Source organism: Emiliania huxleyi (genome assembly GCF_000372725.1).
Source record: "Emiliania huxleyi CCMP1516 unplaced genomic scaffold EMIHUscaffold_359, whole genome shotgun sequence".
Classification (NCBI taxonomy): domain Eukaryota; phylum Haptophyta; order Isochrysidales; family Noelaerhabdaceae; genus Emiliania; species Emiliania huxleyi.
Window position 1 is genome coordinate 56474 of NW_005199280.1, and position 12255 is coordinate 68728.

The window sequence follows — 12255 nt, forward strand, 5'->3', positions numbered from 1 at the left end:
CACGCACGCTCGGTGACATCTCTTCACCTTCACACTGGTCGAGTCATGGGTGATGCGAGGGCGCTCACTTAATTGATTAATTCACTCATTGAGTACCGTATTCCGGGTAATTATTAATCATCGGGCGGGGCGCGGCGCGCCGGCTGCGCGAGTCGGCGGCGCGGCGCATCGGCGGGCGGCGCGGAGCGGGGCGGCGCGACCATCTGTACTGAACGGTCCAGCTAGCTGGTCTTTGAGTCGGCGCAATGGTAGCGCCGCCCTCGACTCAAGGGGCTGCCTTCCACACGTCGCTGCTCAGGCCGGGGGAGGGGGGGAGACCTCCTGTTCCTCGCGGAACGGGAGCAGCCCCCTCCTTGCCCGGTCTGCGAAGCAGGGCGGTGGTCGTGCCATCTTCGCTTCAAAACGACCACGCCGCAATCGTCGCCGGCGCGCGACACGTTCCCGGAGGCCGGACTGTCCTGGTCGAGAGTGTGTGCCGCCAAGGCGGGGCTACTCGGGGTCAGTGCCGACGGGACGCGGCTCGTGAGACGACTCCCGCGAAGGCACGGCTGGCATCCGTGGCGTGGGGCTCGCCTTCGAAAAGTCGGGCATGGCTCTCCCCGCAACTCTATCGCTAACACGCGCGCACCACCGAGACTGTGGTGGGCGCGCTGCGGTCGCACGTCTACCTCCGTCATAGTGCCACGACGTGCGGCCTAGAATTAGCACACGCGCCTCTGCTGGCATACACTCATACATTGGGTTGTCATCGCCTGTGAGTGCGAGATTAGGGCTAGCCGCAGGCAGCTAGCCTCTGAGGAGGGCGTCCATAGACACCTCACTAGACCCCACACACGGTCTCGTCCGTGCCTCGCCGGCCGGAGAGATTGCTGGAGGTAGAGCAAGCCTGCTCTAGCCTCGCATGTCACTTCCTGTCGTCTGTTGTGTCGTTGTGCCCTTGTTTGTACTCTTGGCACCGTGGAGTGCTGGGGGGGCGACAGGGAGGATATGGCCTTGAGTTATGTGTAAGCCGACTCAGGGTGTGTGGCAGCCCGCTGGCTGTGTGTCTTGTGAGCTTGTTTGTGTCTGTGTGTCGCTCGTGCGTGCCGTCATCATCTGTCCAGCGTCCACCCATACCGCGTTGGTGTCCAGTCCGAGCCTGGCTGTTCTTCACCTTTCTACCTACCTACCTACCCCTCTGGCCATCCTTGACATGAGGCACGCAACGACCGGCTTATCTCGCGCAGCACGAAAGAATTTCAGCATGTGAGTTATGTGAGTACCGAATAGGGTCGATTCCGCATGGTACGGGACCACCCCTCGATCGTCTCGCCCTCCCTCGCTGGTGTGCTCATTGGGGGGGGTCATAACAAACACGGTACAGGATCGAGGTGCACGCTGCCGAAGCAGTATCGTCCCCCCTCTCCCCGACGGTGACGCCTGACGGCGGTGTGACCGATCGAGCTACAAGAGGAGCTTGTTCAGCAGGATCCGGGTTAGCCTGTGCACTGCAGCCTCACACTGGGCCTGAGATCACTCGACGCTTCCCGTCACCGTCTCGGATTTTATGTGGGGTCGAACGAATTTTACGAGCGAACTCCCTCGCCCGACACCGGGTATTGAGGCGACGGAGCCGCACGACCGGCTTAATCTCGCAGAAAAACCCGAAATTTTGAAAAAGAATTTTACGAGTTCAATGAACTCCTGAGCCGAACTGGGCACGGGACTGGCGCGCACTGGCACTAACACAGGTACATCAAAAGAAGAAGAATTTTGCGAAGTGGGAATGAGGGGACGGGCCAGACGGGGAAGGAACCGAGTGTGTTCTGAAGCTGGTGTTTGTGGCACGGCCCGCGGCTCCGCGGCTGAGCCCGCACACATGTCCTGCGACGTGAGCACGCTCGCTGGCAGCAGCGTTGCGGGATGCCATAATGGCCGTGGAACTGCAGCCCAGTTCCATACTCCAAAAGGCATTGCGATCGACCCTCTCGGAGACATTGTCGCGAGGGATCTCATCACTGCCCCGGCGGCCACCCCTCGATCTTCTTGGGCAGCAGCTGGATTGACAGGTCCTCTCCGTGGCCTAGACAGCCGCTTTCGCCCTTGCCCCACGTGAAGACGGCGCCGTCAGTGGTGATAGCGATGCTGTGGCTGCTCGCAGCGAACACAGCGACGGTGCGCTGGGCAGCCAAGGCATCGATCTTCTTCGGCAGTAGCTGGTCCTGCTGATCGCCGTGGCCCAACAGGCCAAAGGCTCCAAAGCCCCAGCTCCGGACGGCGCCGTCGGCGGTGAGGGCGAGGCTGTGGTCCGGCCCAGCCGACACAGCGACGACGCGCCGGTCTGTCAAGGCCTCGACCTTCTTGGGCAGCAGCCGGTTCTGCGCGTCTCCGTGGCCCAACCGGCCATCACCTCCAAGGCCCCAGCTCCAGACTGCGCCGTCGGCAGTGAGGGCGAGGCTATGCCCGGCTCCAGCCGACACAGCGACGACCTGCCGCCCAGCCAAGGCCTCGATCTTCTTGGGCAGCAGCTGCATCTGCTCGTCGCCGTGGCCAAGCTTGCCCCAGCCTCCCTCGCCCCAGCTCCAGACGTCGCCGTCGGCGGCGAGGGCGAGGCTGTAATCAAATCCAGCCGACACAGCGAAGACGCGCCGCCCAACCAACGCCTCGACCTTCTTGGGCAGCAGCTGGTTCTGCTGGTCGCCGTGGCCCAACCGGCCAAAGGCTGCCCAGCCCCAGCTCCAGACGGCTCCGTCGGCAGTGATGGCGAGGCTGTGGCTGCTTCCAGGCGACACGGCGACGATGCGCTGGCCAGCCAAGCCCTCGATCTTCGTCGGCTGCAGCTGCTCCAGCTCGTCGCCGTGGCCCAACCGTCCCAAGTCTCCATTGCCCCAGCTCCAGACAGAGCCGCCGGCGGTGAGGGCGAGGCTGTGGAACTTTCCAGCCGACACGCTCACAACGCGCTCGCCACCCAGCGTCGACGGGAGGCGGGTCGGCGTGTTAAGCCGCGTCACGCCCTCGCCGTGGCCGAGCAGGGCTGCAGAGTAGGACGGCGGGGAGCCGCACGACGAGAGCCGCCCCTCACCGTCGATGAAGAGGCTGTGGGAGGAACCTGCCGCCGCCCTCGCCGGCGGGTTGGACTCGCACAGCAACGCAGCGAAGCACAGCCACCGCACGGCGCAGCCCTCGCTCTCTGGTTGCGCCGGCAGCTCGTAGCCGCGCTCTTGCGCCCGCAAGCGGATGCCCTCCACCGCAAGCGAGGCGTGGAAGAGGAGGGAGACGGCCGCGACGCGAGCGATGTCGACGGGGTCGCAGCGAGAGACGACGCGCCCGAGGAGGTCCGTGGGGAGGTCGAGGAGGTGGGCGGGCGGCGGCGTGCTCGGCGAGGGAGCGACGGTGGCGGAGGAGGCGAGGCGGCGCGAGCGGCGCCGGCGCGGTGGGGTGGACATCGCGAGAAAAGATTCACCCCGTAGAAAAAGAATTTCCTGCAACGTTAGGCCTTTTTTTCTCACGGGACTGGCGCGCACTGGCACTAACACAGGTGCACCAGAGAAAAAGAATTCAGGAACAATTTTACGAACCAGGCAGGTCCTTTATTTTTATCTTCGGACACGACAAGGGCGCGGACTGGCGGAGGTCAATAATAGTACTCACCACCTGCGCCTTGATGTGGCCAATGCTGCTGCTGCTGCTGCTGCTGCTGCTGCTGCTGCTGCTGCTGCTGCTGCTGCTGCTGCTGCTGCTGCGGACCGCCGTACCCATGCATGTAGCCGTCCTCCTGCGGCACGGACGCGCCGGCGCCCGCCTCCTCGCATGTGACCGTGAACACGGCCGCCTCTGGCTCGCGGATGTCCAAGCTGATCTGCTCGCCATGCTGCAGCGCGTGCGTGCCGTCGAACCTGTGGAGAGCGGGTCACGTGGAAGGCGATGGGACTAGAGGAGCACAGGTGCCCTTGACCGGCTACGGAACGGCCTCGACTACTTCTCGACGCTTCGCTCACTCTCGACGATCTCTCCGCCACACGCGCCACACCTCCGCCACGTCTCCGCCACGTCTCCGCCGCCCCACAGCCGGATCTCGGCGAGATCTCGGCGAATCTCGGCACCCGATGTCGTCGCCGAGCGGCCTCGCCTTCCGCAGCACCATCCACGGAGCGGACTCGTGGGCGCGCCACAGGGTCGGAGGCCTGCGAGGTGGGAGGCAAGGTAAGGTGAGCGTCTCCACACACAACACGCGTAGCGGCAGAGGAGTGGGGGAACGGCACGTGCTTCGCAGCCTTGTTATCGAGAAGACGGTCCATCGCATGGCGCTGTGCGCTGGTCTGTGAGAGGTTGAGGTGCGAGCCCTGGACGCCCTGGGGATGGGGGGAGACTACCTTCGCATCTAGGGGCGGCGCACTTGCCGATGGAGAGGAGCGTCGCGGCGCCGCCCTCCACGTGGACGACGCACTGCAGCCGCGACACGTACGGCGACGGGTCGGCCATGTCGAACCGCCCTGCGTGGACGCGTCACGGGGTCGATGCACAGGCATCGCCATATCTCAGAGGGGTGTCAAAGAGTCTCGGGCGCGCGCCTCAAAATGTCTCCGAGAGGTGTCCTCGGAAATGTGTCCCGCAAACGCATGGAGGTTGTGTGTCTCTGAGGTGGCTATGTGCGCGCCCAGCGTCTGCTCCTCCCCAGCACAGAGCGGCATCGCGAGCGTGCATCCCGCGTACTCGTAGCGGATACCGGCGTGGGGCAGCACGCGCCAGACGAGCGAACTACTGTACGCAGAAGGAGGAACCTGCCACTGCGCCTCGCCGGTGTCGGCGTTATAGTAGTACGTTTCGCCGCTCGCCTGTCCGGTAGGCGAGACAAAAAATCATTCCTGGTGTCAGAAAACGGGAGAGGACAGGATCATCTGCTCGCCTCGTCGACGGCAGGGTACCAGTTGTTGTCTTGCGCGATGAGCTGGCACCGGTGTCGTGTCCGCAGAGACGCCGGACGTGTCTAGACGGCAGGCTGCAGCGCAAAGGCCGACGCCGCGAGCCAGGTGCCGAGCATGCAAAAGACTGAAACAAACGATCACCGGCGCAGCTCCTCTCTTCTTTCTTCAAGCATGCGTGTCTTGTGAGCTTGTGTGTGTCTGTGTCGCTCACGCGTGTCGTCATCATCTGTCTCGCGTCCACACCCATACCGCGTTGGTGTCCACAGTGGTCCGAGCCTGACTGTTCTTCACCTTCGTCCCTACCTACCTGCCGACCTAGCTGCCTCTTTGCGCCGCTGGGGCGGGGACGCGACCGATACTTTCTCCTTTAATAAAAGAAAGAAAGAAAGAAAACAGACACGCCAAACGAGGGATGGGACGAGGACAGGGTCCCCACCTGCACGAGCAGGATTTTGGAAGAACGATCAGGGGGACAGGTGGGGCTCTCCTGCTCCTGACAAGGGACACGACAGAGCATAGTCCATAGAGAGGTGTCAGTTTTATTAATTTCGTTCGCGCGGTTTAGCGACGGTTGTTTAGTTGTAAAGTTTAGGAAGAGCAAAGAAAATTGAAGAGAATAAGATATAAGTGGGCAAAGTACCTTGGCCCTGCGCCCCCAGCCCGAGGGCGCGCCTAGAAAAGGCCGCCCGCGCCCCTCTGCGCTCCGACTCAAACCTCTCCTTCCCGCTGCGGGGCCGAAGCGCGTCTACGAGATCTGGCCGCAGTCGGCGATCACCACCTTCTTGGCCGTCTGGCCCGACTGCGAGCCGACCGCCTCGATCGCCTTGACCACCTCCATGCCCTTGGTGACGGAGCCAAAGACGACGTGCTTGCCGTCGAGCCAGTCCGTCTTGACGGTGCAGAGGAAGAACTGGGAGCCGTTGGTGCCCGGGCCGGCGTTGGCCATCGAGAGGATGCCCGGGCCGGTGTGCTTGAGCTGGAAGTTCTCGTCGGCAAACTTGGCGCCGTAGATGGACTCGCCGCCGGTGCCGTTGCCCGCCGTGAAGTCGCCGCCCTGGCACATGAAGTTGGTGATGACGCGGTGGAAGGAGGAGCCCTTGAAGTGGAGCGGCTTGCCGCTCTTCCCCTGGCCCTTCTCGCCCGTGCAGAGCGCGCGGAAGTTCTCCGCCGTCTGCGGGGCGGCGGCGAAGGGAGCGGCGAGGGCAGCGGGGGTGAGAGGCGGTGAGGGAGGCGGAGAGAACGGCGGTGGGTGGAGGTGAGGCCCCTCGCACCTTTGGGACGACGTCGGCGCGGAGCGTCATCTCGATGCGGCCGGCCGGCGCGCCACCGATGGTCATATCCTGCGAGGGCGGGCAGAGTGCCGATGCGGACACCACACGGCGACATTTGTGTGTCGCGAGGCGAGGCTCGCGGAGGGGAGCTGGCGGCTGCTGCAGGCGGGTTGCATCGTCCGCAGGCCGTGCGGAGGGACGGCGTGCTGGCTGTGTGGGGTGCGAGGGCGCACGAAAAAGACGACGGGGTTCGACATGATGACGAAGGAAGGATGTCGAGCCGCGAGCGCGCTGTGGGGGCAGTGGCCGAGGTGCCAGCCACGGGATGGGGTGGGGGCGGGGACCCACTGTTGTGTGTTAATTGAGCGAGAGTTGTTGTTGTTGTTGTGTGTGTGGCCGAGCTGTGTCGCTTCCTCCCCTCGGTAGGTCATGCCGCAGAAGCCCGTACCCCACCCGGGTACGTTGTGTTGGACGCGTCTTGGCTCTTGGGCTCAACCAGGTTTTCCGGAAAACAAAAAGGAAAACAGAGGGTCCCCAGCACTTTGCGTTTCCGGAAATTTCCAGGGAAAACAGAGGGTGTTTGGTGTTCTGGAAACTCGCGAGTTTCCCTGAGTCTGAGAGCTGGTCTGGGTGGGGCAAAATCTGAGGCAAAATTGAGGAAATCGACAAAATACCCAGGCGGTCGCAGGGTAATTTCCAGGTATACACGGGTTCTCCGCGAAATTCCCGGCATTTTGCCGATTTGGCCTAAAATTTGGCTGATTTTGGGCTCTGGGCCGGCGGGGGCCCCAGAGGGTGTCCATGCGGGGGGGAGATGGGGTCCCATGGCCCGCCGCAGGCGCCGATTTTTTGGGAGTTTTTTTCTTTTTTGCGCGAATTTTTACTTGTTTCAAAGGAATTCGCCGAACTTGCGGCCATGCTATCACGCCTTGCGACAGCCTGTCGGCGCAGCTGACCGTGCCATGATGCACAATTGATCACCTGCATAGCTCGCGGCCTTAGTATCAAGCATTCAGTGACGACCTGATCGTACGGCCAGTAGGAAGGTGTCCTTCCAGCGCGTCCACGCTGCTGACGCAATGCGCGTCACAAACTGCCTCGGATTGGCTGCTGGCACTCTCGAGGCTATGCCTACACAGCCTCGCGCGCATGGGCAGTCAAGAGGGACCACGCACCTTCTCAGGACAGCGCCGGTGCCTCTCTCTTGGACCGGCAAACTTGGTGGTATCGTGTCACCAATGTGGGACCAGTGCGGCATCGCGCCATCGACAGCTCTGAACTGCGCCTCACCACTGACCGGGAAGGCCGCCAAGTGGGCCAGCACAGGTCGCACATTGTGGCAGCAGTCAGCAGTCCATGGCTGATAGCTAGAGCAGCAGCGTCAGGGTCGCAGGGTCGGATCGTGTCAAGCCTCTCGCCCGGCCGGCCGCGTGCAGACGTCGGCCTGTCTGCTGTCTGGAGTGATCTGTCGGCGGTCAGTACGACCGATCAGGTCGGAGTTTTCTAATGGTTGGAGGGTCTATCTGTATGTACTCCTCGAGATCTCTCCAAATCTGCCCTCTGATTAACCTAGCTTAATCGGGAAGTCGGTGCTAATAGAGACTAATAGAGCCGGGCCCCGTTTCCGCACTGCGGCGCGGCGCACGGTGCCTCCGGGGGGCCCCGCGCCGGCCCAGAGATTTTGGGCCCAAACCAGCCTCAGTGCTCAGACTCGGCTCAGAGCCAAAAGTTTGACGATTTCCACGCAGTTTTCCCGGGAAAATAGAGAGCTGAGAGGAAAAGAAAGGGTGCTGTAGAGAAAAAAGGAAAGGAAAACAGACGGGGTGCGAGAGGCAAACCTGGTTGAGCCCAAGACGCGTCCGAACCAGGTCCGAACCAACCACGCGTGTCAAGAGAATCTCCTCTCTCGCGCGTGTCCCTCCTTTCATTCACACTCCCAGTCCTTCCTTCCTGGCTGGCGGGTCTAGTCAGTGCCCGTGTTCTCCAAACGCCGGTCTACATACCCGTCGTTCCACGTTCGTGCGAATTTGGGCCTTCCTTCTTCAGACGTTTCACCTAGACGCTAGAGCGAGTGGCGTCTGGCGACGGTTACTGTCCACTATGAAAGTGTGGACCCGCGTGAACAGCAGCTCCTGACCACGGCGCCGCAGGCGCCTGTTGAGAGAGAGAGATTTTAGCAATACCTTGTTGTTGTTGTCCTGTACCTCGTCCCGGTGCTCTGTGGTCGGATTTGTGACGCCGCCGCACCGCGCCGCGGCCGGGGCCCTCAACAGCAGGAACAACTCAGCACCAGCACTTGGAGCACTTGGAGTGCGGTCATTAGCCTCACATCCAGGACCGGGGAGCTGAGGAGCGCACCCAGTTGGCCGGGGAGCTGAGGATCGGGTTACCGGCTAGAGCGCGCCCGCCGGCGCGCTCTAGCCCTCGGGCAAGAGAGCCCTAGCCCCGGGGGTGCGCGGTCGCAGGGCCATAACACGTCTCCGAGGGATGGTTCCGTGTACCGGGTTACCCCTTAACTGCAGAACGCACCCTCTTCCTCGACCGTGGGGGGGTGCGCGGTCGCAGGGTTGCGGTGTTTTTCTTGTGACGCTCGCACGTCTCGAGCCGGCCCCTTGTTGCCCCTTTCCCCATGCCGGCAGTCGTCTTCTTCGTGCGCCCGCTTCTGCTGCCTCCGCCCCCGCACGCGAGAAGCTCACCCTCGATCGCGCTCACCGCAGGATATGACCATCGGTGGCGCGCCGGCCGGCCGCATCGAGATGACGCTCCGCGACGACGTCGTCCCAAAGGTGCGAGGGGCCTCACCCGCCGCCGCCCTCGCCGCCTCTCCGTGGCCGTGACCGCCGCTGCCATCACCGCCGCACTCGCTGGCGCCCTCGCCGCCGCCGCACCGCTGCTCTCGCGCCTCCTGCCCGCCGCCGCCACTCACCACCACCGCTCCCTTCGCCGCCGCCCCGCAGACGGCGGAGAACTTCCGCGCGCTGTGCACGGGCGAGAAGGGCTTTGGCTACAAGGGCTCTGCCTTCCACCGCGTCATCACCAACTTCATGTGCCAGGGCGGCGACTTCACGGCGGGCAACGGCACCGGCGGCAAGTCCATCTACGGCGCCAAGTTTGCCGACGAGAACTTCCAGCTCAAGCACACCGGCCCGGGCATCCTCTCGATGGCCAACGCCGGCCCGGGCACCAACGGCTCCCAGTTCTTCCTCTGCACCGTCAAGACGGACTGGCTCGACGGCAAGCACGTCGTCTTTGGCTCCGTCACCAAGGGCATGGAGGTGGTCAAGGCGATCGAGGCGGTCGGCTCGCAGTCGGGCAAGACGGCCAAGCCGGTGGTGATCGCCGACTGCGGCCAGATCTCGTAGGCGACACTCCTTGCCTAGACGCCGGGCGCTCCCCGGCTCACATCTCTGTTCTCTCGGGGGGATGATCTCGCTCTTTCATCACACTCCTTTTCTCCATCTCGCTCGCCCTAGGGGCCGGCCATGACTGGAAAACAGCTTACATGTAGGGTTTACTAGGTTTTGTCGTCGCGGGGTATTACGTTCAAAGATATGCCATCACGGTGCATAACGCATCTTATTTCGTGTGTGCGGCTCTGGACCTCTGTGCGCGGGCGGACGGGGGACGGTCTCACGGTGCGGGGGCGCGCGCGGTGGGCCGGTGCCGTGCGGCGCGCGGTGGCCGACGGTATAAGGGGTGAGCGGCCATACGAACGCGCCTCGACGCTCAACACAGGTACAAGTCAACCCGCCACGGCCCGGCCAGTCTGCTGTGCGCCGTGGCGCGGCATTCACCCAGAGCGACTAGCGTCCCGCCCTGCCGCGCTTTTGCACTCGCTGCTGCGCCGCGGCGAAGGCTTCGTCGCTCAGCGGGTCATCGGGCAAGGCGGAGCCACCCCGCTGTTTGCCGCTCTTGCCGCCCTTTGGCGCCTGTCGGAGACAGAGAGGGGGCGGTGAGGGCGCACCGCGCCGCGGCCTGCAGCGGCGTCGGGGCGGCGCGTTCGACGCTGCAGACCCGGGGCCACCGCACCGCCAGAAGGCAGTGCGTGCTGCCGAGGGGAGAGTGCCGCTGACAGTGTGTGCTGCTGAGGGCAGAGCGAACGCACCGCCGCGGCGCTTCCGAATCGAGCTTCCGGTGGCGCTCCCGTGGCCGCAGCCGCATCCCCCGCGTCCGTGGTCTACCGCTCTGTTGTCCCGTGGCGTGGAATGAGGACGGCCCTCCACAGGGCGCAAGGACGTGCCGGCTGCAACGCGTGTATCGCATCTACGCCCGCCCGCCTTGCCCGCCTTGCCGCCTCCCGCGCCGCCATACCGCTCCTCCAGCGACTGCAGCATCGAGCCAAACTCGCTCTGCCTCGCCGCGCCACGCGCCATCAGCGCACTCTTGAGCGCGTCGTCGCCGCCGCCGCTCAGGCCGAGCTCTGCCGCCGCCGCCTGGGGGAAGGGGGGGGGAGCGGAGGCTCGGGGAAGGCTCGGGGAAGGCTCGGGGAAGGCTCGGGGAAGGCTCGGGGAAGGTTCAGGGAAGTTTCACGAAGCGAGAGGCAGAGCTCTGCCGCCGAGGCCGAAGCAGCCTCCTTGGTGGCGCGCAAATCTCGGCTCGATCTCGCTCGATCTCGGCTCGATCTCGCTCGATCTCGCTCGATCTCGGCTCGATCTCGGCTCGATCTCGGATCGATCCCGGCTCGATCCCGGCTAGATCTCGCCTCGGCCTCCGCCGCCTCCTTCGCCGCGCGCCGCTCGCGCTGGAGCCGCTTGCTGTCCTTCTCGCCCTCAAACTGGCGGTACATCCGCAGCTCGCCCGCATCGACCAGCCCCCGCCTGAGGACGCGTGGTAGACGTGTCCCGGACGTGTCCCGAGGCCGGCCCCTCGCCCGCCTCGGCCGGCCCGCGCAGTGTCTCGCGAAAGCGCGGCTCGTCGTCGGCGGTCGAGAACATCATCGCGTCCATCACCTTGCGAGGACGCGTCGCGGACGCGTCGAGGACGTGTCGCGGACGTGTCACGGACGTGTCATGGACGTGTCGCTGGAGACGTGCCACTGGGAGCGCGCGTCAATGCCGTGTCAAGGACGTGTCGAGGACGTGTCGAGGACGTGTCGGTGGGGATGCGCCAGTGAGACGGCGTCATTGAGACGCGACGTGTCGTGGACGCGTCTCAGACGTGTCTAGTGGGCGTGTGATCACCTTGCCCATGTCTCCCTTGGCGGCGATGTAGTGGGCGCGGAGGTCGGCGGCCTCCTCCTCGGTGTGGCGGTAGCTCGCCGCCAGCGCGTCCAGCTTCTCGAGGCTCACCCGCTCGAACGCCTCGCGCCAGTAAGAGGCGTCGCCGCCGCCGCCGCTGCCTGCGGCCACCGGGAAGGCGGAGGAGGGTGGCGGCGGTGGTGAGGCGGAGGCGGCGGCGGCGGTGGCGCGGTGGCGGAAGCGATGCGCGTCGTGGTTGCGGCGGTGTGGCGGGCGATGGCAGTGGTGGCGGCGAGCGGTTGCTGGACGGCAGAGAGTGGCGTGGGAGTGGCGGCGGCTGGCGCACCGTCGTCGACCATCCCCGTCTCGTCATACAGCTTGCGCTTCTCGGCGTCGGAGAGGACGGCGTACGCGCGGCCGACCTGCTGGAAGCGCTCGGTCGCCGCCTCGTCCCCGCCATTCTTGTCGGGGTGCGTGTCGCGCGCGGCCTTGAGGTACGCCTGCGGTTGGCGGGAGTCGGCGGCGCAATCAGCGCGGCGAGTCAGATTAGGGGAGTTGGAGCGGGCCGCGGCGATGCGCGCCCGCTTGATGGCGGCGGCGTCGGCGTCGGCCTGGACGCCGAGGAGCTCGTAGAGGCTGCTCGTCGACATCGTGGGGTCGGGTTGAGTGGAAAGAGCGCGGCCGCAAAGCGCGAAGGAGGGAAAAAAATTTGCGCGGGCGGCGGCATACCGATTCACGCGACAGGCGAGGCGCGGGCGACGGCTTCCTCAGAAGCCGTCGCCCGCACCACAGGAGCAGTCACACCACCACTCCCACTCCGGCGCCCGCCCACTCCCCACCCCGACATCCCCACCCGACCCCACAACCCCGCCCCACCCCCCCCGACCCGAGCAACCCCGCCCC

General features: G+C 64.8%; 4 protein-coding genes across 4 annotated transcripts; 1 reads left to right on the plus strand and 3 right to left on the minus strand.

Annotated features, from left to right (window-relative positions):
• Positions 1-3540: 3540 nt before the first annotated feature.
• Positions 3541-5040, minus strand: EMIHUDRAFT_470014 (hypothetical protein). Its single transcript, XM_005772501.1, has 5 exons — positions 4886-5040; positions 4637-4814; positions 4376-4472; positions 4083-4163; positions 3541-3875 (listed from the first exon to the last, which is right to left on the minus strand). The coding sequence occupies exons 2-5, from the start codon at positions 4681-4683 to the stop codon at positions 3627-3629; spliced, it is 474 nt and encodes a 157-aa protein (XP_005772558.1). The 5' UTR covers positions 4684-4814; positions 4886-5040; the 3' UTR covers positions 3541-3626.
• Positions 5041-5649: 609 nt separating this feature from the next.
• On the minus strand, positions 5650-6432 carry EMIHUDRAFT_75296 (peptidyl-prolyl cis-trans isomerase putative cyclophilin protein; the record flags this gene model as incomplete). The annotated part of the gene is made up of 3 exons (XM_005772502.1): positions 5650-6075; positions 6176-6244; positions 6409-6432. 3 exons carry the CDS (start codon positions 6430-6432, stop codon positions 5650-5652), a joined length of 519 nt encoding a protein of 172 aa, XP_005772559.1.
• A 2361-nt stretch (positions 6433-8793) lies between these two features.
• Positions 8794-9743, plus strand: EMIHUDRAFT_369290 (hypothetical protein). The gene is made up of 3 exons (XM_005772503.1): positions 8794-8825; positions 8893-8961; positions 9133-9743. Exons 1-3 carry the CDS (start codon positions 8805-8807, stop codon positions 9535-9537), a joined length of 495 nt encoding a protein of 164 aa, XP_005772560.1. The 5' UTR covers positions 8794-8804; the 3' UTR covers positions 9538-9743.
• Positions 9720-12028, minus strand: EMIHUDRAFT_444777 (hypothetical protein). The gene is made up of 7 exons (XM_005772504.1): positions 11934-12028; positions 11699-11852; positions 11356-11513; positions 11066-11124; positions 10878-10992; positions 10453-10608; positions 9720-10104 (listed from the first exon to the last, which is right to left on the minus strand). Exons 1-7 carry the CDS (start codon positions 12000-12002, stop codon positions 9979-9981), a joined length of 837 nt encoding a protein of 278 aa, XP_005772561.1. The 5' UTR covers positions 12003-12028; the 3' UTR covers positions 9720-9978.
• Positions 12029-12255: the final 227 nt, after the last annotated feature.